Source organism: Chionomys nivalis, chromosome 20 (genome assembly GCF_950005125.1).
Source record: "Chionomys nivalis chromosome 20, mChiNiv1.1, whole genome shotgun sequence".
In the NCBI taxonomy this organism is placed as follows: Eukaryota; Metazoa; Chordata; class Mammalia; order Rodentia; family Cricetidae; genus Chionomys; species Chionomys nivalis.
The window spans coordinates 32,254,380-32,279,675 of record NC_080105.1 but is presented as its reverse complement, the minus strand read 5'-3'; the positions used below and the strand labels follow the sequence as shown (position 1 = coordinate 32,279,675).

The window sequence follows — 25,296 nt, the reverse complement described above, 5'->3', positions numbered from 1 at the left end:
AACTACTCAACAGGTCTTTCAACATGCAAGGAAAAGTTTAATCCACTACAGAAAATTTCACTTTTCTGTTTGTCTATTGAATTTGTGCAATAGTTTGTAAATAGCCAATTCCATGTAAATATTAATCGGCTTAACTAAATGGAGTTATGCACGCACAGTCCACTCCAGGAATCGCTGGCAAGCTGGGAATTTGTATTACGTGAGGATTAATGTCATCTATTCCAAGACAGTCTACTATCTCTCCTCTCAGTGGCAAGCCTGGATTTTAGATAAAACGTTATATCCAATGATACTTCATGAATTACTATTGCATATACTGAATGCAGTATCAGTGGCACTCCCAGGGTTCTCTGGGAGATTCTCATCAGATTCCCTGCCCTGTGTGAGCACTGCGTGGTCAGCCAATGCAGGAGCTGCACACAGCAAGAAAAACACATCATTACAGGTCCTGCACGTACAGGTAGCCAAGACTATGTGGCAATGGCCAGGAAGGTGGTTTAGATGGAAAGGTGCTCTGTCCCCTCATGCTCAAGTAAGCCATCCTTTTATCATAAAGAAAATGTCACAAAGGTCTCCTCCTTCCACCAGACAGAACCGGGTTCCTCGGTCCTTTGAGCCAGATGGAACAACAGCATTGGGGTCTAGTAAACCATGAGTGGGGTGGACAGAAGGTAACTCTGAGATCTGCGGGGTCTAGAGTCAGGAGTTAGATGAGAAATGCTCTCAGGCGTTGTGCTAGAATCTTGGGTTCAACTGCTTCAGATCAACCATTGTACTACCTAATTAGAAAAAAACTTTGATCATTTTATTTCCAAACAAGCATGATGCTTCTTGGACGGTTCACGTTTGGAGACCCTGTTACTCAAGGCGGGAGACATCCTACTGCAAGACACTGTCTTCAGCAACTGTATCTACACTATGATTTTAATCCCACAACAGGGATGTGAGGCAGACACCATTATCCACGTTTTGCAGATGAGAATTCTGGGACTCTCCGTTTGACTTGGGAGCAGGTGGTACAACTGGTGTCAACCAAGTTCTTCCTCGCTACCCAGCTTCCTCATGCGGGAGTCACCACCAGGGGGCTTCCGCCACTGTGTTGTGTCTTCTCCAGGATCCAGTCCACGTACTCAGAAACCTTAGTGTAGACACCTGGGTGATCTCTCCGGGCACAGCCTTCACCCCAGCTGGTGATACCCACCAGCTGCCATATTCCGTTGTGTTTGCAAACTAAGGGGCCGCCGGAATCTCCCTGGGTCACAGTGGGAGGAGAAAAGCAATGGTAGAGAGTTACAACCGCGATGATTCAACTGAGGAGCCAGCCCCTTGTTCAAAGACAGATGCTGCTAACATCTTCAGGCACACTTTGTACACCACACATGCGGCTTCTGAATGTCCTGGCATCACATTAGCCATGAACAAAATAAGTGGATGGTTACAAGGCTAACTTATCCCCTCTCCCATTCTCGGATAAACCCAACAATGTTAGCATCTTTACCAACGTTCAAATAAACCTACTTTTCTTGTATTTTAGCATAACCATGACATATAAAACGTGTAGCTGTACTGCTTGTGACATGCCTGCCATAGTCAATACAGATTCTCATGCACCTATTATAAGTAATACATGATATGAATTATTATGCTTAACTTGTTAAAAGTTATAAAGTTTTCAGATCATTTAACTCTGAACTCAAAGCTAAAACTAGCGGACTGTAACGTTGGGAATTTGCTTTTGAATGAACTGTCTCCGGTGCACTGCCGTGTGTCTTTCACAGTCTGATGCATTACCTTACATGCATCTATCCCGCCTTCTTTGTAGCCAGCACAGATCATCTGCTTGGTTATAACATAATTTTTATATTTTTTCTGGCATTCTTCATTTGGTACCAAAGGAATCGTTGCCTTTTGTAGAGTATTTTGGATTTCACCTACGAAGCAATCAAGATAGACCTTTAAAAGGAGAAAATACAATAAATGGAAAAAATAAGACCAGAGTTTTAAAGGAAGTCAAAATGGTCCATTTTCCACTGGGGTCATATTTTTGTTCAAACACTGTCAGTGCTTTTTTTTTTTTCAGGGACACTGTCAAAGAGGTAGAATTTTACATACAGAAATGAGAGGGAAGGGTAGACAGAAAGAGAAAGAGGTGTAAGGAGAAGAGTGGGGGAAGAGGAAGAAGAGGAGGGGGAGAAAGAGGGGGAGAAGAGGAGCAACAGGGACAGGGAGACAGACAAGAGAGCCATTTGTATTTCTTTTCTCCTAATAAAGCTTTTCAGCAGCCCTATCACCCAAGCTACCACAGACATGGTTTTTATTATTTTTACCATCCTCCTGTTGGAATATCCTAAGGTAACCTGTAAGCCCAACAGACCCAAGCGCCAGGTAACTTCCTGGGATGCTGGGAGTTGTAGTTCTTGAAAAATAACAAAGCCTCATGAGAAAGTATGGGGACCAAATGGATTTGTCTTTATATGTCCCAAGAGTACTTGTATTGGGGCCAAACTCAGCCGGGAAATTCCAGGGAGCTGTACTAATCAAAGTCTATCCTGACCAGTACTTAATATTTATTTTTTTTTCTTTTGGTTTGGTTTTTTTTTTAAGGTACACTATTTTTTTTATTCTTTCTTAATTAAAATTTCCAACTGCTCCCCGTTTCCCATTTCCCTCCCCCTCCTCCCACATATTGCCCCCTCCCCCCGCTCCCCTCCCCCTATACCCACTCCTCTTCTCCTCCCCAGTACTTAATATTTAAATAAAACTTGCTTCAAATGCGACTCAAAATGGGGGAACCAGTTTTTCTCTGGCCAGTATCAAGATTAACACTCTCTCAACAGATGCCCCTCAGAAAAAAGTTCCTTGTTCATTCATACTTTTAATATAAATGCCTGGATGTTCTTGCCTTTCATTGTTTTACAAATTCAAATTCAAATAAAAATATAAAATTTATGAAAATAAATCCCAAACATGTGACAGCAAAGAAGTAGTGTTCTTTATATAAACAAAGTTCCATGAGAAATGATGCATTTAGAGATAACTCAATTTTTTTCCATGTCTGTATTTTCCAAATATATATATATATGTGTGTAGCCAGGTCAACACAGTGCAAAATGTGAGTTAATTGAATACAAGACTGGCTAGTTCAAGAAACATGGAGAATGGAGGATACAGCCAATCATCTCTTTTTGTAAACATGACACAAACTTGTATAATAGTGTTTATCTTGCACTTATTCTAGAAAGGAAGCATGAAACATGCTCATTTCTAGGAAAATGGTTCAAGTCTCAACACATAGGAGCTCTTGACCTCAGATCCACACAAACAGTGGATCCATCTATGAACTCAGAGGAGAGAGAAAAACTCACCTCTATTCTGGCTACCTTCCAAGTAAAGCTGAACACCCCCTTCAGTTTTAAATGTGGACAACAAGTGCGGGAATACGGTACTATCACCGGCATTGTCGTATATGGGCACAAATGCTTTGAATTACTCGGTAGTTATGACAGAAATGAAAATATCATTTATGTCTGTCACTATTTCAACATTATGACAAATATTAAAACAACTTGGTATGTAGTACATTAATAAAGATACATCCTCATCACTGTGTTGAATTCTGTTAATAAATACCAGTAATTGTACTGCAATCTAGTTTCCGTCTTTATGAAGTTATGTATTTTGCCTAAGTATTTAGCAGTAATTAGAGAAAAGGGTAGATTTATCATATTGCAAGAATGCTTGAAAAGAAATATTAAGAACTGTCCTGAGAGAGTGTTGCTGATACCTTGCCCATCGACACCAAGGGAAAGCATGGCAAACAGGGACACCGAGTACCGAGAACCATATGGACTGCACTGAACCTGATAGCACCATTGGGCCACATTCCCTTATGTAGAGTCACCAACATAATCTCTATTATGAGTAAGATGCTTAAAGCATGAGCCCATCAGTTTTTAATGAAAAAAACTGATTTTTTTTTTGTGATGTTCTTGTGAATCAGAAAACCAATACATTGGGATAAACACAAAGATCAAGAGGAAGGATGGCTGAGGAACTAAACTACTCCATGTGCTTTAACATTTAGGACAGGAACATTTCAAATGTCACACTGTACCTCCTTCCTTTGTGTAGCCCCATCCAGTCACCCAGCAGTTGGTATAAATTGTATTTGTGTCGTCCTTGGAAGGCAGGCATATTGGTTTTTGGAAATCTGGAAGGAAATTTCATGAATAGATTTGAATTAATTAAAGTCATAGATATTGACTTTAAAAAGTAATCTCTCTTTTCCCTTATTCGTTTTCTACAAAGGAACACAGCAAGAATGAGCCTTCTGGGACCAATTGGGGTGAAGAGTGGGAAAGACCAAGGGAGGGTGAAGGGAGGTAAATGCAATCAAAATACACCATGGCCATGCATGAAACATAAGGAAACTCATTACTGAAACTAAAGAGTAAAGAGAACAGCCTCCAGCTTTCTGATCAACTTCTAAAGCCCACGATCCAAGGAAATTCTCACATTTTTGTTTGGTTTCCTGGCATGAAACTTCCTCAGGGGAGGGGAGCTCCGCCACCAAAATTTCTTGACAAACATCTATCTACATTCTTGTGTTTTGTTTAATATATACTCTGGCAGAATTCAGAGTCAGAGTAAAAATAGCCATGCTGTTCTAGTGATTTAGTTGAATACCTTACTTAATTATTACAGCAAAGCAATGAGGAGACCAGCACACCTACAGCAGATCTGAGCAGTGGAAGGAGGAAAGGCAAACCTGTCTGAGGTTACAGAGTTGACACTCACAGTTAAGGTGTTGGTAGCTGTTTAGTTTCTGTGGAATGGTGTGGCTCCAAAGGCAGTGACTTACTCCACTTTCCCCACTGTCTACCCAGTGTGTTCTTAGCAATTAATTAATTAATTAATTAATTATATCTAAAGATATAATTGTATATCCTAAGTCCATGGGATACAATATAAGTCTAAGCAATGGAAATTCTACCAATCCCGTCAAAAGATGCCCAGTGTCCCCAGACACTGTTTCATTAGTGTACACGCAGCTCCATACCACGCTGAGAAAGTTACTAAGATTCCTTGCCCATTAAGAAGCAGAGATTGCATGGCAAATCTCAGGATCTTCACTTCCCAGGCAGTCTCGCTTCTCCCTCAACCCCACCAACCAGAAAACAATGGCGGCAGATCTGTTTGCTCACTCAAACTGAAGCGGGAATTGGCACCGACACAATTCAGTTGTGCAGTCTTCCCTTAAAATGTGCTGCATACCTGTATAATTCAAGGGCGTCTGGAGCTTTAGTAGGGCAATATCATAGTTGCCTTCTCCGACCTTGTAGTTCTGATGAATAATAAGTTCTTTTATTTTCGAGAAAGATGTCTCTTTTGTAATCTCTGATAGGTTAAGAATCCCACCGTAGATACGCCACACATCTGGATACGGAATCCTGGGAGAGAGACATGCAAACCAAAGTCACGTTGGCATTGTTCCTTGTTCATTTTTCTTAGCACTTTTTCTTGTGGGGAACATAAAGAAGAAAGAAAATATTCTTCAATTACCTAGTTGTTCCTCTGCCAATTTATCATCACCTAGAATTGGGTCTCTGAAGATTTAGTTTAGAATAAAACTTCTATAACTTTTATTTAAGACCGCCTTTTGATTGAAAAAGGTTGTGTGTATGTGTGTGTGTGCGCATGCGTGTTTGTGTGTGTGTATGTGTGAGTGACTATATGATGCGGGTATACATATTAAACATTTACTGATAGTATAGCATAAAGAAATTTACTTCAAAACAATTCTTTGGTGTACATATAGTTTTACCACTTATTAATGATGAAAGCAAATTCACATATTAATGGAATAAATGTGCTTCTATTATAAATAATAAAAACATGTCTGAATATTTCCTACTAAAAGGCAGAGAATATCTTCAATGACTTTAAGAGTTCCTCAATATTTTGATTTTGTAATCAACAATTCTGAGAACGTCACTTCATACCAAATGGCAGATGTAGGTTTAGGACCATTAAAAAAAAAAATTGGAAATTCTATCCAATACCCAAGCTAAAGTTCATTCAATGAGTTTTTTTTTAAAAAAATAAAACTCAAGTAATCAGTTCAAACAACAATATTTAAAACTAAAGTCTAGCACTATACAATCCAAAGCAGACTAGGACAAGAAACATTTTTAAGTTTGTGGTTTTTTTGTAATTAAACTGTTACGTTTCTGTAAGAGTAGAAAGCTCTGTGCACACGGTACACACACTGTGATTCACAGCATTGAATAGTCTTCAGTCCGAGTTGTGTTTCGGGAACCATCTGTTGCTATTGCATGGCATGACAACATGCATAGTGCATGCATAGTGCATGCATGGTGCATGCATAGCATGAGATAAGCATGCTGCATTTTAGGAAGAAAGGCTGCAGTGGAGTCCTGTGACACAGCCAGGACTTCCAGAAGGCCTTGGGTTTGCCACGGGTTTCATTTGAATTCATTTTGGTTAGTGTACATTCAGGGACCTTTCAGTGTTGCCAGAATTCCTGAGAGCCCCGTATTCTGTTGCCCTGAGTCCATATAAGGTTACACCTCACAGTACTAGAAGTTGTGTGAAAAACTTCATGTTTATTACAAATAAGAATATGGAAGAAACGGCTAGGTGAGCCTGATTCATGCATATACTTGATACCTAACTAGCCGAGTACCTAAGATTAATCCAATTCCTTTGACTACAGTTGAAGAGCAAGTGGAAATAAAGGAACATTCGCTATAATTGTTTTTATTTCCTGTATTTATAATAAAGAAGTCCTGCGCTAGTAAAAAAAAAAAAAAAAAAAAAAATAAGAATATGGGACTGCTTCTGTCACTCTCCAAGAAGCTGTGGGAAAATCAAGTTCAGTTTACCAATCCCGAAAGCAATTGCTTTCATTACATCAGAGTTATCAAGTTGCCATATTAATTAAGATGAGCCGAGTAGGAAATTGAATTAAAGACCCTTTGTGGCTTAACACCTGCCTACCCATCGTTTGAATTTTAACTTAACCGTGTAAAAGATGTACAAACTAAATTTAAAATAATAATAATTTTTAGGTGAAGACTTGGAAACTTTTCTCTTCATCAAAAGAGCCAAGGAGATGGCTTGGTGGGCAAAGGGCTGGCTTCGCAAGTACGAGGACCCAAGTTCAGATTCCAACACTCCAGGAGACAGAGCAGGCAGATCCCTGGGAGTTGCTGGGCAAAGGGGTTCAGTGAGAAACCCCATCTCAATAAGTAAAATGGACAGCTGTACCGGTCTGTTTCTTTTGGGCCACAGACCAGCTTCCAAATCATGACGCAGAGACATATTATTAGTTATGAATACTTGACCTAGCTTAGGCAGGTTTCTGGCTAGTTCTTTTAACTTAACCTGTTTCACTTTATCTACCTTTTGCCTCAGGGCTTATTACCTTTCTTCTGTATCTCTTACTTTCTCTGCCTCTCTGTGTCTGTCTGGCTTCTGGTCCTGGGTATAACCCTGATTCTCTCCTCCTTCTTCCCTTTGGGTTTAGATTTCTCCTCTTATTTATTCTCTCTGCATGTCAGCCCCACCTCTCCTTTCTCCTGCGTAGCTATTGGCTGTTCAGCTTTTTATTAGACCAATCAGGTTCTTTGGGCAGGCAAGGTAAAACAAACATAATATACCTTTTCATAATTAAACAAATACAGCATAAACAAAAGCAACATGCCTTTACACAGTAAAATATTAGGCATAGAAATGTAGTTCATCTTTGCCTCATTAAAATAATATTACACAACAGTCAGCAATATAGGAAAGATACCTGACGTTGACCTCCACGTGAGCATGCACACCTAAACATGTACACATGCACACACACACGATGGATCTGAAACTTACCCATCAAAGCAATGGGCAGCCGTTATGATCCATTGGTGTCCAATGATGGTCCCTCCACACAGATGATTCTGAGACACCACTTTCACCTGCAGGCTGACCTGCCATGGCCACTCCCCTAAAGAGGAGTTTGTTCCTCCCACAATTCGTGAGTTTACTTTTGTTGTGCAAACTGCAAAGCGTTGAGATGCGTGGTCAGAATTTGACACAAATGAGCATCCCCTCCATCCAAGGAAACAATATAAATAGCCCCAATCACGTGAGACCAAGCCATCAGTCACCACAACCCAGACTTCCATACAGTTTCGTAACAAATCATCTTCACTCACTAGAGCTGTCCACAGCTTTACACAATCGCAAAGAATACCCAGAGATCTTCTGTGCACTGCTGGTGATCCTAGTTGGAGAGCCATCCACAGATAACCTTAAAGAACATTTACACCTGGACAAAATGAACAGAAGAAAATCAGACCCGCAGAGAAAACTATAAAATAATTTCCTTGCCGGTGATCAAAGAAACGGCCCCCTCACCCCTCCACATTGCAGTCTTGTGGAACCGATGAGTAGGTAAAGAACTGGCAGCGAATCATCTTTGTACAGGTCTCTTGACACACATCTGCTCCTTGTACAAAGGTCACATTCAGCTCTTCTCCTCCAAAGTCAACTCCGGAGTAAATTTTGAAATGGCAGGGTTCTGCAGCATGTAAAAACATCCAAGAATATCTAATGAGGCAGGAAATAAGCCACAATAAGAATGTTCCTAGTGTCTTGAGAATAGTTTCATCAACTTTTAGAAGACCCCAAGATCTGATGCACCCCGTGGCGGTTAGTGTTTGTCAACTTGACACAAAATAGAGTCACCAGAAAAGAGGGAACGGCGACTGAAAAACTGTCTCCATCAGACTGTCCCGTGGGCATGTCTGTGGGACATTTTTTTGAATTAAGGATTGAAGGAGGAGGACCCAATCCACTGGGGGGCAGTGCCATCTCTAGGCAGGTGGCCCTGAATTGTATTAAAACAACAACAACAACAACAAAAGGTAACTGAGCCCATTACAGGAGTCAGTCAAAAAGCAGCATTTCTGCATGGTCTCTGCTTCAGGTCCCGTGTCTGTTTCTGCAACACAAACTTCTTCCCCAACTTGCTTTTGGTCACGGTGTTTATCATGGCAACCAAGAGGCAAACTAAGACAATCGTCATGTGCCATCACTGTCAGTCATTACCAGGACGAGCTTTTCTGCAGGTGAAGAGACTGTATCCAGATATAGCATTTTCTTGAGGAACAGAGGGACCTGGAGTACCACTTTTAGACATCTTAAGAAGGCAAACATTCCTATTTAAAAACAAGCGAAAAAGAGAAAGAAGCGTTAGAGGTGTCAGACAGATTACAGGAACGTAGACTCCATTTCTTTTTATTAAAATGCAACTCCGAAGATTGTATTCTGAGAAACTCTCTTCAGTCAATCAGATGGCAAGACTCCAAAATACCACAGGGATTAAATGTAAATGGAGTCCCTTCTCCCTCTGGCAAAAACCAGAAGGCACAGACAACCAGAAAAGAGGTGAGAGGGTAAAATTAGAAAAAGAAGAAAAAGGCTCCAGAGAACAAACTGTTGGGAGTTAAGCTGCCCGCGGTATTGTATCCACACATCCTTGTGCGGGCCCCATGTTGTACATAAAGGAAATGGGAAGCTGTCGAAAGATGAAGAGGTCAGACTAGAACCTAGATCAAGATAAGCAGGGCTCTGATTTCTCACAAGATTAAAGGGTAGGCTGAAGGAGCAGCTCTTAACTCAAACCAATCTAAAACCTTAATGCTAGTGAGAAAGCTGTCTGATCCCTTTGCCGGTCAGCTGCTGTTTAACTCAATGGTATGTTTACTTTAGGGAAGGGAAGGTATGTAGATGGATCTGCTAATCTCTGAAGCAACTTGCACCTGGCAGGAAAGCAACCACTTAAACTTCAGGCTCTACCGCTGTCAGGGAAACCAGCAAGGCACCTGCGAGCCTCCGATGGGGACTGGAAAGGCTAGGAGCCGGCACGCCCCGCTCACACTCACCTCTCGGATTCTATCTTCCGTTCGTTCGTGTAGAATGTAAAGAAAAGGCAGGTGGGGTGGAAGGTGCAGATGGTGCGACACACTAGAACATCGGGGGTGATGACCCGGCCCACATCGAGGTCTGCAAAGGCAAAGTGCTGGAACATATTCATGGGGCAACCTGTGAATTCACCAAAGAAGAGCATTCCTCAGCGACACAATCCCGAATTTGCTTGTGTTTTAGCACAGTAACCAGGGCAATGACAGTTGAGTATTCGCAGCGCTAAGCATCCTGAGTTTAAAATCTCCTACTGAGAGACCCAGGCGCATGCAGGGGGCCTGCACAGGTCTGCACCAGGTCTTCTGCGTATACAGTAACACTTCCAGTTTACAGCTTTTTACGGGATTCCCGAGTATACGAACATGTGACTCTCTGAATTTTATGCCATTAATATGGAAAGATTCAATTAAAATTGCGAAGTATTGGCTCACTAATGGGGGCAGGTGTGGTTACCTCCAGTGCTTTCGAAATCCATGAAGGAAACTGCTGAGAGCTAGTCTTTAAATACAATTCATTTGGAGTCGTTAGGTAAGAGGCTGAACATTTTAAAGGGAGGGCAGGATATTTGTGTGACCCTAAGTGGCAGGGCTGCTGTGTGACCTTGGCATATGGTTTTATCCCAGGAACTAGCATTTTTCATTCCCTAAAACTAAAGGCGTGCCTGATACGATTAAGGATGAGGGTGTGGTGACGACTAGAAGTCACCCCTGCCTCATGAGTTTAATTTAGGCCCGTGGGCCCAGAAACAGCCTTCCTGTGGCTTTGGTTGGCATGCAAGGAATGTGGAAACACCTGCCTCTTAAAAAAAAATCATGGCCATCTTCTGAAACGTGCAGGATTGTTATCACTCAGTGAAGGGACGTTCAGTCAGACCGAAGAGATGTGGGACCTCATTGCAGCTCAAGAAAGTCAAGTACAGGGCAGCCTGAGACTGGGCATGCGCGGTACTCTTGGGGTCTGTGGGCGGCACCTGGGATGGGCTTGAGCCTGGACCAAAGAATCTTGTCAGTTCTTCTCTATGTATAAAAAAAAAAAAAAAAAAAAAAAAAAAAAAAAAAAAAAAAAAAAAAATCCTTGCAGCAATGTGCTGCTAAGGCTGCAGTGTGGTTTGCACCCGTTGCTTGTTCTCCAGCGTGGCAGTGTTGGGAGGTATGACCTAGTGGGAAGTCATGAAGGCATAGCCCATGTGAATTACTAAAGCTTCTTGCGCGAATGAGTTCCTGCTCTCGCTGAACTAGATCAGTTATGCCAAGGGCAGGTTGTTTTAAGCCAAGGCTTCCTTCTGTGTTCTGTATCTTCCACACATGCTCACTTGACCTGTGTTTTTCTACCGTGCTGTATTGCAGCATAAGGTCCTATGATGATGAAAATTATGTCCAGAGAATAAGCTGACTGTGCTAGGCTTGTAAAATCAAAATTGTTTTTAACTTGTTCAATCCAAGTTACTCCTACCTTGAGCGTACCCTGTCAGCTGGCTTGAGATGGAGCACTTCCTGGAGCAGTTGGGCTATTCTAAAGAAATTTCTGATACAAAATATTTCACTGTCTCAGCTATTCCTACAGGGTAATGAATGTGTCACAAGATTAAACAGGCTAACTGCTATGTTCTGCTTTTGTCTGAAACGCTTGCTGGCTTGGATGGCTGACGCACCTGCTGGACGTCTGTTACAAAATCAAGCATTGCCCGCACCCAGACAGGATATGAGTTAATTTGGTTTTCCAAAATTTTAACTCTGTGGCTTTTGCCTTTAAAATTCCTTGTCTAACAATAGCCAGGCCTTACCTAGAGAACTCTCTCTGGTTTGATCCTGACCAGTTCTTTTTAATTAAAAAAAAAGTCTCTATTTTACTAAAACCAAAACTTGAGTCAGACTGGCGATGAATCTCTGAATGCCCCCAGACTCACAAGAGTCTTAGTCAGATACAACCATCCCACCTTTAGATTCCTGGCATGCAGAATCATGAGCCAGAAGAGGCTTTTTATCTTTAGATATTTCCCAGTCACCTGGCATTCAGGCACAGTTCCAGATAAGCAGTCTAAGATAAATATGTTATTCAGAACAGAACACATTTGAGTAAACAGCCCTATCTCTTGTAGTCAAGTTTTCAAAAACTAGAAAAAAAATGCATATTAAAACTAAATAACTAACTCATTGGAGCCAACTGAATGGGACAGCATGCAGAGGATACGTTGAGAAAGAAATGACAATTAAGAAAAGAGTTAAGTTGTTTTGGACTTCTCTGTCTTTCATAGAGGGGTCATATTCCAGAACTCAGACCAATACAGGACACGGCATAGAGCAAACATTCGGTATTTGGCACGATTTACTCTAAGTGATCTGATTTCAGTAAATCTCACCACTGGTACCTTGATGTGCTAAATATGATGGCTCTTGTCTGGATAATTCAACGAAGCTCCCTCTGTGTCTGATTATAGGGCTTTGCTGATTCACTGCAATATCCTCTTCTACCCAGACATGGACACTTCAAATGACCTCGCGACTTTCTCTATAGTGGCAATATGTTTTCCTAAAGATATTTTTTATTTTGTTTTATTTATTTATTTATTTATTTATTTATTTATTCATTTATTTATTTATTTATTTTTGGTTTTTCGAGACAGGGTTTCTCTGTGGCTTTTGAGCCTGTCCTGGAACTAGCTCTGTAGACCAGGCTGGTCTCGAACTCACAGAGATCCGCCTGCCTCTGCCTCCCGAGTGCTGGGATTAAAGGCGTGCGCCACCATCGCCCGGCTCCTAAAGTTATTTTTGCAAGAATATTACAGTAAAACTAGAGGTTTAAGCACCACAAATTCATTTTCTTTTAGTCCTAGCGATCAGAAGGCCAAAGTACACCTTACTGGGTGCCAGTCAAAAGGTTGGCTTGGCTCTGTTCCTTTGGAAGGGCATGTAGGGAGACCTGCTCCATGCCCTTTTCTTTTCTCCAGGTCATGGCATCCCTTCGCTTTAGGACTCTTCCAGCTTTAAAGACAGAAACAACCCTTTTAAGGCTTTCCATCTCTGACTTGGACTCCTCTGCTTCCCTCCTCACCGTATAAGGACCCTTGATCCTGGATAGGGAACATTCTGATGAGCCAGAGTCATTCTTATATCACAGTTTTTCCATCCAATCACATCTACACAAACCCTTTGGTTTATATGCATCATATTCCCAGGTCCCTGGGCGTGGCACATGGATATGTCCGGGCCCTCTCATTTAGCACATCACAATCACAGTAGCACAGTCATCCTCTAATTACCGATCTCTGAAAGGGCACAAGCCTTCAGTGAGAATCCGGATACCAGGTTATCCAGCGTCTTTATGCTGGTGGGCGTTCCACTTGCGCTGAGCTTCAGCAAGCAGTTGTTCCTGAAAGTCAGCAAAAGATGCCATGCTTCTTAAGGTGTGCAAAATTGTGTGGGAAACATTTGCTATCGAAATGATAACCAGAGCGGTACATGGGCGGGATTAATCAACAGGCACTCTTCCCTTCAGCAAAGGGCTCTTTAGGGTGCGAACGGGGTGGCAGACATCACCGTCAGACACCACACTTCATTTGTACACACAGCTTATAGGTAGACCAGATGGAGTTTACTGTCTTTGGAAATGCCATTGGAATTAAGTATATAAATAAGAAATATATGCTCAGGACTATACTCCCTTTGCTCTTTAGCTGAAGGAGAAACAGATTTTTTTTTTTTTTTTCATGGAGCTGTTGAATCCTGGAGTGTTCTCCTGGGACCCATTCAGCCACACTCACCGGTACTCCGGTCTATGAAATGCATTTGTCGCGTATGTGAAAAATTGGCAGTGAATATTGTTTGTGCACAATTTCTGGCATTCTTCAACACTGTTGGCCTTAGATATATTAAAGTTGGACCCTCTCATATCAAGTCCTTCATATAGGTCTTGGTGGCAAGCTGAAATGAAACACATAGAGACATTTGGCCAAATTTCTTATTGCATATCTAAGTTATCAAACCCTGCTGGACATTAGCACACCCCGGTGTGTTTACTTGACCTCTATCGCACCACCACTGAAAGTGGGTCCTTTTGCTTCCTAACCTGCAAGGTACATGCAACAGGATGGTTTCACACTGAAGTTACCAGTGGCATTGATAAAGAAACAAGGCAGTAATAACAAGGTCCTGGCAGCAGGTGCCAGAGATTCGAAGGATTTGACAAACTGGTGTACCTTTAACTTCTAGATCAAAACAAAACCAAAACCCCAAAACAAACAACAACAACAAAACAAAAACATGTTCTATATCTATTTCCTTTCTTCCCCTACCCTGGTCTGATTGTGATTTCTGACCACTGGTCTCACCGTTGGCATCTGTGTTAAATCTTTTACAAAGGGTGGGAATTTATTTGTATGCATGACAAAACCATTTTCCTTCTTGCTTTATAATTTTCTTAAATTCTACCACTATCACCACCACCGCCTTGCCCCTACCCCATCTTGCCTTGTAGACCTGGCTGATTTGGAACTCCTGTGGCTACCAGAGGAAGTCCTGAGTCAACTTGTAAGGAGCTGATGAAGTCTGTTGACACGGGCACAGCCATGTGCAGGACCAAAGCCTCAGACCCATGGAAAACTGGCAAAGCCTTCCCTGGGTCTAAGCACCAGTGTTCAGGAACAACTGAGCAATGTGTGCAAAGACCAGCAACTTGACCATCCTCCTTGAGGATGTTGACAGCCCAAGGGGAGAGACTACCTGCCGTTGGAGACCTCCCTCTGAGACTAGTGAGCTGTACATAGTAATCATTATGGGTTTTGAGGTTCAATGCTTACAATGCACAGCACTCCCTCCTTTCTGCATGTTGGCCCATGTGTCTGTCCTTTCTTATTCCCCTGATACCCCTAGTCAGTTTTCTAGGACCCAAGCCATGCTGGATGTGGCAAACTCCCATTTCAGACAAGATGAGCTTGAAATAATGACTGTGAACTTGAGATGATCTTTGCCTCTGCTTTCCTAGTGCTGGGATTCTAGCCATGCGCTAGCACACCAGGTTTAAAAATGTTCAACTCCATTTAAGCACTTCTTTTATTGACGTTTCAAAGGGACTTTAGCCAGCCCAACCTGTCCTTTCACATACGTCAAAAATATAGTTAATTCTTTTAACAGAAAGTAAGCCAAATAAGGCTCTTGTGGGTTTTATTTTCAAGACAACTTAATTAGATTAGCTCTGTGTGTGCGTGTTGGCACACACAAAAAAAATATTCTATTGTACATAGCTGTAAGTGTCTAAGAATCTTAAAATTAATTTATACATGGAGACTAGGTATACACTGACTAATAGAGAAGTATTATGTTAGTGTGTAGGGGTGCTGAACACTCTTGGCAGTTGATATAGGGCAGGAATCTATAAACCAGAGAATGAGGTTCCTCTAAATTTGCTTCAAGACAGGAAATGAAGCAGTCACAAATAAAAACATTTTCTTAATGATTATCTGTAAGTTTTAAGCCTGCCTCTCAATAGTCTTGACTAAAATTGCTTTTTGACACCATGTTTTAAACCTTTTTTCCCCTGAGACAGGGTCTCTTCCTGTAGCCCTGGCTGTTCTGGAACTCGCTCTGTGTACCAGACTGGCCTTGAACTCACAGAGATCCACCTGCCTCTGACTCCAGAGTGCTGGGATTAAAGGCTTGTACCTCGACCGCCCGGCCTGGGACCACTTTTTAACTTGACGGTATTTGGGAGAAAGTTAGAAAGGAATGTTAGAGTCAAACTCGGTGAGGAAGATTAAACGGGGAAAGATGGCAACTAAGCACCTACAGAAAAGACACAATATTTCTATTTTTTAAAATCGTGTTATCAGTCACAATCATAATATATAAATTTTAATCAAATAACATACATTATAGCAGTATATGGATTTGGTTGTATACCATAGGAAAAGTATTTTGTTTCAGGTTAACTGTAGCTATTACATTGGTGGGGTACTATTTATATCTAAGCCATTGTCACCCTTCATTAATTCCCTAAAATTCAAATTGCAGATCAAGACTATGTTATTGGAGTAAAAATGAGGACTCTGGAAATTTGAACCTACAGAGTGAACTATGAAAAGACAAAGCAGCATAGTTCAGAACGTTTCTTAAGATTCTTCCCACACACCACCTCACTCTTTTTAGCACGCTCACTTTCCCGTCAGTCCCTGTGGTGTTAGAGAAATGTCTTCTTCTTTGTATGAAGCCTTTAAGATGGCTTAGAAATTGCTTCCTATCAGTTGCAATGGATGTCAGAAATAAAGCTCGCTAACATCCTAGCGTTCACATTCCTTGTAAGAACTATTATGCTAAGCATGATTGTCAGAACTCAATCCTTCAGTCTGGGCTGAATGACAAACAATACGATTTCTTAAGTCAGCTGACTTTAATGTGTAGGTCACAGTTCCTTTCGGGGCCAAATGATCCTTTCACAGGAGTAGCCAGAGGCATTGAAAAACACAGATATTCATGGCACACATTCATAACTGTAGCAAAATTACCATTATAAAGTAGCAACAAAAATAATTTTATTGTTGGGAGGTCATCACTATGTGAGGAACTATATTAAAGGGTCATAGCATTAGGAAGGTTGAGAATTACTGTCTTAGACCCTTATCAATGACTTGGTGGTGGCCAGACAGTTCTAAGTTGTGACTTACTGCTCTGTGCCTGGCAGAATGGGTTGCACGACCTCAGGCCATTACCATAGAGAGTACCAACTTCTCCACTTGTAAGGATCCGCAATGTCTCTAGACATTGACAAATGTTGTTTGAGGTGGAAAGGGCAAAATCAATTCTGGTGGGAGCCACAAATTTCCCCGAAGTGAACCTGGGGATAGTCTGTTCCCTGAGTCTTCTCTGAAAAGACTTTTCTGGAAACAGGGACGTTCTGTTGTTTGAAGGGCGTATTCTTTTGTGCAAATCTTACATTGTGTGTAAGCACCATAGATAACAGAAGCCCATCAAAGCTGTGCATTGTAACTAATAAAGACAAGAACATTATCTAGATATATGGAACCTCTTCTTATGACCAAGATGCTGCTCCGTCTTCATTATGTTTCTTGGTGTTGTCTTATAGAAGTCTGTGATAGTAAAGTCTACGACCAAAGGCTGCTTTGAGTAAGAGTGTCAGTAATTCAAATTTTGTTGGAAGAATTCACCTCTTACCACTTATTTGATGACCACACTGCTTTAAAGAATAGCCAGAAATGGCACCTGCCCGATGCAATCTTGGCAAAGTTCCTGTAATGCTGTCTTTCATGAAGCAACCAAATCTGTTCAAAAAGTAAAAAAAAAAAAGATTCATTTTTTGAGGGGAAATGTAAGACATTATCCAACATTTTCAATGTGCTAATAAATAAAGCCTGGAATCAGGAAACTGACAGCATTTCCTTGACACTTGCTGAAAAGGACATTCTCAAGACAATTCCACTCTATGTATACTACAGGTTTTCTTTGTGTTCATGCCTTATGCCAGAGAGCCAGCCATCTTCAAGAGTTGATGGTTATGCCTGCATTTGAGCTTCTACAGATCCTCTTCCCAAAAGATAATGGCTTTGTTTCTGTTTTATGTGGCACTAAAGAAGAAACCCCAGGTTTCAAGCATGCTAATCAAGTGTTCTACCACCAGTCAGTTCTTCCCTCCCATTCCACCCCATGGCTTTTATTTAGTTTATTTTGAAGCAAACTGACCTAAAACTTAATGATTTTCTTGTCTGAAACTTCTACATTTTCTAAAGTGGCAATTATTTTTAGAAGTATTTTAATTTACTTTAAAAAGATCAAATCGCCCACGAGCTGGGGCTCTATATGATATTCTCCTTGTTTATTGATTCCTGGTAGTTTCCCTCTAGTGGGAGGACTTTTCTATCTTCAATATCAACTTTGTGTTAAGTTTACTATTTATAAGAATCCTAGTCGGTTTTCAGTTCACCAAATGTCACATGTAGTTTGTGTTTTTCTTCAGGTTAGCACGTAGGGATTAGAGAATGAGTGTCAAATTTCTAATTTTTAAAATCAGATAGAGTGAGAAGGAAAGTTACAGGTATGGAAACAAGCAAAAATTTACACTTTGGCTATTGATTAAATGAAAGAAAATAAAGGTAAAACTTCCAACTATATTTTTAACACTTGCATTTGTCAAAATTGCCAGTTAATAGTAATCCACACCCACATGCACACACACACACACACACACACACACACAAATGTACGTTCTAAATGTGCAAACTGGGTCACTTCAGGTACCATTGAGATGTGCCTACTAGATCTTAAGTCTATGATCAACAAAATTCCTGGCTTATATATTCTCAACTTTGTTACTCAAAAATATAAGTCAAGTAAATATATTTCTTTATGCAGGCGAAATTTTCACCTTTTGCTGGACAAGTAACATATAAGTGAATAAAATACATTTTTGAAAGCAAAAGAATAAAGTCTGCTAAGAAGTTCTATGGCTTCCCTTTCAAGTGGCTACTGTAGCTGGATAGAAGTCCACTGACTTGTACAGTCTCTGGGTCTGGTTAATGGGTGTGTGATTGTTTTATTTGTGGCATTTATAATAAATTTTATTTAATGTATAATAAATAATGAATAAGGCAGAAAATATGTAAAGAAATGATACTCCATGCTGAAGAAAAATGAGAAAATGGATGGACCTTGAATATCTAATATTAAGTGGAATCACAAAAAGCCACACATGTTGTTCCTCATATGTAGAACCTGGCCAATAACATATTTATATACATAAACAAATGTGCATGTGGGAACATGTTGAAAGGTGAACCAGAAAGGCTAAATATTATGGTATGAGGACAGACCCTTTCTTGCTACATGCTCTTCCTTCCAGGCCCTGGTTAGAGCATCCCTGCCTCCCTCTGCTGCAAACAAGATCTGTGGTTGTTGAGGGTGTCTGTGTCTGTGGTCAGTAGTCCAGTCATCTGCTTTGGAAAGAAAAGGTCTAGGCACTTTTGATGAAAATGGTCTTTGTTCTCTTCGAGGAACCTGACACCAATCTGACACCAATCTTGCAAACAACTGGAAGTAGCTTGAGAAATGTCTAACTCGATATGACAACATACCACCTCTTACTTTTTATCGGGGTCGTTGGCTGGAGCGACTGAGAGGAAGCTGAAGAGCAGGCACCTGGGGTGAAAGGTGCACATCTTCTGACAGTACTGGGCATCCGGGGTGTAGATGGCAGCTATGTCCCCACCTCGGAAGAAGCTGCTTTTGTACAGTTGATTCAGACATCCTGGGATACAACCATTAAAAGATTTGGAGAAAAGGGTTATAGTTTCCATCTGGTTTGTTATTATTTTTTATTCACCCCAATGACTGCCCAAAGATCTTTACAAATACAGAGCTGGAATGAAACATTATGCCGAGGACTTTAACAGCACAGCTATTTAAAGTCATCTTATGGGAACTTAAAGCGAAAAATTTGATTCTTTTTTATTACCTACATAATAATTTGTATATAAACTATCCCTGCTAAAATAAAGTGTGGATTATTTTCTGCCTGTTGTATAACATGGTGTGAAAACATCTCACCTTAAGAACTGATAGACAATGTTTTTTTAAAACCCTTTAGGGAGCAACATCACCCTAGATTCCTTAACACTTTAAGGGGAGATTGAGATCTGGACCATTATTTTCATGAAAGAAGTCAATAACTGAACCTCAGAGTTCAGGCATGATTACTATCGCATAGTGAAAAGCATCTTGGGACATAAACTCATTCTGACTCTCAGTCCTGTCTGTCCTTTGAGCATGCAGTGTTATGCGCTGCTGTCTGCCTCGGTCTTATCCAAGCAAGCTAATTATTGAGTATTGATCCCTTACCAGCTTATTTTTTGGATAAGGAAAATGCATTTGCAGAGATCCACACCCAGACATTATACATACACAGAGAGAGTCCTTGGAACACACTGCTCTGAATGGGAAGTCTCTATTAAACAGGGTTTAGGGGATTCCACAGAAGAGAAGGCTGAGAGTGTAAGAGCCGGAGGGGATAGAGAACACCACACCAGGCCCTTTGAATCAATCGAGCAAGGCGCTTATGAATTCACAGAGATTGAAGCAGCAAGCAGAGGGCCTACATGGGTCTGCCCCCAGTCTCTACATTCATAGTATGGCTTTCAGTTCAGTATTTTTATGTGTGAAAGAGTGGGTCTCTGATTCATGTGCCTTCCCTTAGGGTTCTTTCCTTCTGTTGGTTTGCCTTGTCCAACTTTGATGTGATGGTTTTTGTTTTATTATGCGGTATTTTGTCATGTTTGGCTATCATCTCTTGAAGCCCACTCTTTTCTACTGAGAGGCAGAAATGGGGGTAGATCTGGAGAAAATGGGAGATGGGAAGAAACTGGAAGCAGTAGAGGGAAGGAAAACTATAATCAGGATATACTGTACGAGAGAAGTATCTATTTCCAATAAAAGAGAAGAAAAGTCTAAATAAATAATTTTCAAATAAAAAAGAAACACGGAAGAGCCCTCGGGAGCCAACTGGAAAGTAGACCGAAATGCGCTGCCTGGGCTGACTCACGGCTCTGTTACGTGCGGTGCTCCGCATCCCACGCATCGTTAGAACGTTGTCCTCAATTGATTTAATCATGAATTTGCGTTTACCTGAAAAATCATCCCAAATCTTCTACAAAGTCTTCCACCTTAGGTAGCCTGTCCATTTTCATCAGTCAGGTTTCCATTAACTACATAGTATCCCAGCGGCAACCTTATCCATCTCTCTCTAACATCTCTCTATGTGGCCATTACTTTTAGAAGAATAGGTGTCTAGACAACATGTATTTTTATTAAGCACTGCAGATTTAAGATCTTTAATGTTCTCTCTGTCTGGAGATCCTGCTGCTAAGTCCCATTTCGATTGGTCAAATTTGCAGTATTGCTTCTCTTCTTATCAGAGAGTTGTTGCCATGCCTACCTCTTGGGTCAGGTTTATATTTGGAAGGAGCAGATTTTCCTGGGTAGATGCTCCTGGGAATATGTGTTCCCAAGTGGACACCCTGAAGTGTCCCATTTGCACAACATCATAGTAGACCCAGTGGTAATGGTAGCTATAAAGAGACTTGTTTTTAATGCGGTTAGCATTTCATAATTATTGAGTAGACACTCTGTGCCGTTCATCGTACAGACATAGAAAAACACAGTCTGCAACCAGCGATGGTCTAGAAGTTCCTATCTTGCATTGAGTCTTGGTAGACAAGCATGTGACTCAGCCAATGAAGAATAGGGACTAGAAATGTTCCAGTTATGGACTTGTTTATCCTCCTCAGTTGTTAATGGCAATGATGATGATGGTGGTGGTGATGATGGCCAAGACAGTGTTGTTGAGAGTCTACATAACTTAAGTGATCTAGAATAATCACATCTTTCAGGTTTCATGTTGAAATATCTTTCGTATTTCATGTTTCACAGACATTGGGCATGTTAGTTGGTCATATTAAAAATTTACATGTTCAAAAAAAAAAGAAAATGAAAAATATCATCGATTAGGAAAGAAAAGCATCTTAACTTTAAAAATTCTGGGTGAGTGGTAGAGAGAAACCTCAGGAGTCGGTGATTGCCCTCAAGACTAATAACCTGAGTCTGATCCCCAGAACCTGCAGAGTGAAAGGAGAGAACCAGCTTCCACAGGTTGTCCTCTCCACGACACATGTGTGTATGTGTGTGCATGTGTGTGTATGTGTGCATGCCTGTGTGTGAACATGCATATGTAGACATAGATACAAGATAAATGAAGCTAAACCATTTTTATAGCAAATGGCAGATATGGAAAGACAATTTACCAAAGGAATATAAGTGAGTATGCCTGTATGAAAGCTGCTGACAGTGCATTAACCACCTTCCCTAGATAAGTGTAGCTGTTACCCGTCATCATAGAAGCCTCTCTCTACAGCAAATGGAGACCATGACAGAAAACCACAACTGGATGCAATGTGAGCAAGCAAGCCACAATAGATGCATCTACATCACACATCCTGAATCTATGGCTAAGGGAATATGGCAGAGGGCATGGGAAGGTGATAATAGCTAGAATATCAGGGAATCAGCTTTGAAAGTCTCCTCAAAACAGATGCATAAACAAGACCAGAACAAAGGCAATATCAATGGACATGATAACATGGAAGGGGGAAATTTCATGGGGTCCTGCTCCTAGACAAAGATCTAAGGGCAGCTCAGACTTCTGGGAGTAGGAGAATTAGCCTCTCCCAGAGATGAGCCATTTGCTGGTTGTCCAATGTACACATACACACACAAGCCATATACACACAAATAAAATGAACTTCTCAAGGCGTACGTATTTATACACTTGTGTACACATATACATATATATGCAACAAGAATAATAATAGAAAAAGAGGCAATCAGCTGGAGAGAGGGAGGGACATGGGCGAGGACATGCGTTGGTCTCAAGACGCATGACAGCAGCAAGACAATTTGCTCAAGTTAGGTTGGAAATAAAAATAAATCTGAATCTTTCCCTAGAAACCTAAGGAAAAACCTGTTACAGGACTAACTCTGGTTATCTCATGACTCCAGCACTGTCTGCGGCTCTGGCTCTGGCCTGGCTGAGTCAGAAGCTCCAGTCCGACCATCAGCAGCAGAAGGAGCATCCCCATAACCACGTAGACCCAAACTTGGGGATGGTTTCTTGGGAAGAAATCTGGACCCTGTTTGCAGGAAGCTGACTGGCAGACTACAAAGCAACAGATAACTATTTGCACTCTCCCAAGTGAGACAGAGGAACACTCTCAGAAGCTTGTTGAGAAAACCAGAGATAGGCCTTTCAGGAAGACAATCCCAAAATAATGTGTGCCATAAAAACCTTCAAAAGTATTTATACCTTCATAGCAAACATTTTTCAACTCCAAAAATTTAACTTATAAAATGATTGAATATGTTCGTAGAATGTACACACAAGATACCATAAAGAGGAACAGATAACAAAAATGTTTGCTTGGATTAATATTAGCTATAAATAGCAAAGGTAAGGTAAATGACACTTTATAGCAGATAGATACATACAGAAATATAAAAGACTAAAATAATTTAGCAATAGTTATTTCATACTTTGGGACTATATAATATTGGATTTTAAGTATTATATGTGCTTGCATCTCTAATTTTTCTATCATGAGCATAAATTTTAAATCACTTCCTTTTTTTTATAATGGCAAAACTAAACACTGTATTTATTATCTGTGCTACACACGCATCTGTTTTTAAGTCATTTTTCTTATCTTAACCGTGGTCAATAGCATCTCTGGCTATCACTCCTCCATATTTGACTGGTTTGAACATGGCAATGCTTGTGACAGAAGAGCAGGTGGACAGGGTGGATGGGACAGATGGAGGGAGGTGTAATTAGTGGATAGGGAAGAAAGAGGTCTCTCCCCCAAAGAAATGACTTCCATTGACAGGGATAGGCCTTCATCAGAGCTCTTTCTCTTTGCCAAATACTTGAGAGTCAAGAAAACAATCCTGTGGTGTAGTCATATCACAAATCACCCTTGACCCAGAATCTACCCCTCATTGTAGGCAAGGGGAAACCTCACTCTACAATGACTAATTAGAGGGGGTGTTCAGAGACATGATGAAGATGATGATGTTGATTATGATGATGATGTATACAGTATTCTGTCTGCATGTATGCCTTCAGGCCAGAAGAGGGCGCCAGATCTCATTATGGATGGTTGTGATCTACCATGTAGTAGCTGGGAATTGAACTCAGGATCTCTGGGAGAACAGCCAGTGCTCCTAACCTCTGAGCCATCTCTCCAGCCCACCATTATTATTTTCTAAAATCTAATGGAATACACAGAAAAACACAGAACACTGACACCTAGAACTGAAAGCTCTCCATAAGGACCACCCAGGGGATAATACACTAGTTACATCTGAAGTCTTTACCTTCAGTCTAGAAAGAGTTCCCTATGCCTTGTATTAAAAATATCACACACTAATCATATATTTGAATTGGACCCAAACAATGTATAGAGTCTAATAGTTTCCCCATCTTTCAGGTAGAGTTTGTTTTCTGAAGGCCAATAATAAAAACAAGGAACTATGGGGGAGGGAGTGACTCTGGCAGGGAGTAATCTCTAAACAGAAATGTCTGCTAACAAATGCACAAATAGCCTGTTGCCCCTGTGTCCCTCCTACTGTTTGTGGGTGTTGGGGGCAATGGAGCTAAAGAGAGATTTTTGCCCTGAAGCCTCGGCAGCTGCCTCCTTCCCCAAGACTGTATGGCTAATGGCTTTCTCCAGGTGTCTTATGTTTTCCACAACTTTTCCTCTCTCACACTTTATTTTAACTGCTAGAGAAAATACTTACCACAGGAAACTGTAGCAAACAAGGAAATGAAATAACCCACTTGGTTGAATAAAATCATCCTTTGAAAGGAAAAAAATTATCATGTAAATGCTAGGTTTAGATCATATTGACCATGTATTGAATATACAATTTAATATATAGACTTTGCTTTTTTGGTAATTGTCTGAGTTGCAAACCAAAACACATAATCAGCAAGAGAGTGAGGATTTGCGGGGAATATTTTGTAAACAGAAAATTGAAATATTTATCATGCTTCCTAAGATAAAAATTGAGACCACTGGACTACTATTAGTGTATTTATATACTTATATATTAGTGTATTTATTGTTAATTTTGTTTCTATTCTGTAAAGAGAGTTAATAAAGATAATTAAACACTTATCAATTTTCTTAACTCACACAAAATTATTATAAATAAGGACAATAATATCACCGACAATCCCTACATACAGGAAATCTTTGAAAATATTCAAGCCAACTTAAAACTTTTAAGCCAATAAAAATCTTATTCTTGTTTTTTAAAATGTTGTATATCAAAATATTTGTGCAAACAAAGAACAGTCCCTTCTAGATTTTCCAAACTCTCAGGAAACTAATGCATTATGTCAAATGACACAGGAAATGATCGGAATAATAGAAAGTGGTTACCTGGAAGGACAGCTGCTTCTGTGGCTCTGGAGGAGAGAGAATCAGCAGGCAGTACTTGCTTGGCTCCAGTGTTGACCTGCGCTCTGGCATCAATTGCAACTGTTTAACCTGTCAATACGGTCCATGAACAGCCCAGTCCAGGTTCAGCTGTTTAATATGTTAACGATTCTGAGAAGTTGAACAAACACAACATCGGAGATAGAGTTTCCAATGTGCCTCCCTTTGCGGAGGAATCCACGTGAACAGTTCTCGACACACAATAAAATGCCTTCCCAAGTGCTAAGGAATCCAAGTGATGGGTTACAACACCT

The 25,296-nt window shown here is 40.7% G+C and overlaps 1 protein-coding gene across 1 annotated transcript; it reads right to left on the bottom strand.

Moving 5' to 3' along the window:
* Positions 1-1,060: 1,060 nt before the first annotated feature.
* On the bottom strand, positions 1,061-24,396 carry Klkb1 (kallikrein B1). The gene is made up of 14 exons (XM_057752745.1): positions 24,339-24,396; positions 19,080-19,242; positions 17,157-17,263; positions 13,754-13,913; positions 13,253-13,362; positions 9,954-10,113; positions 9,118-9,227; positions 8,425-8,587; positions 8,223-8,335; positions 7,897-8,065; positions 5,275-5,450; positions 4,115-4,210; positions 1,792-1,931; positions 1,061-1,252 (listed from the first exon to the last, which is right to left on the bottom strand). Exons 1-14 carry the CDS (start codon positions 24,394-24,396, stop codon positions 1,061-1,063), a joined length of 1,917 nt encoding a protein of 638 aa, XP_057608728.1.
* Between the last annotated feature and the right edge of the window lie 900 nt (positions 24,397-25,296).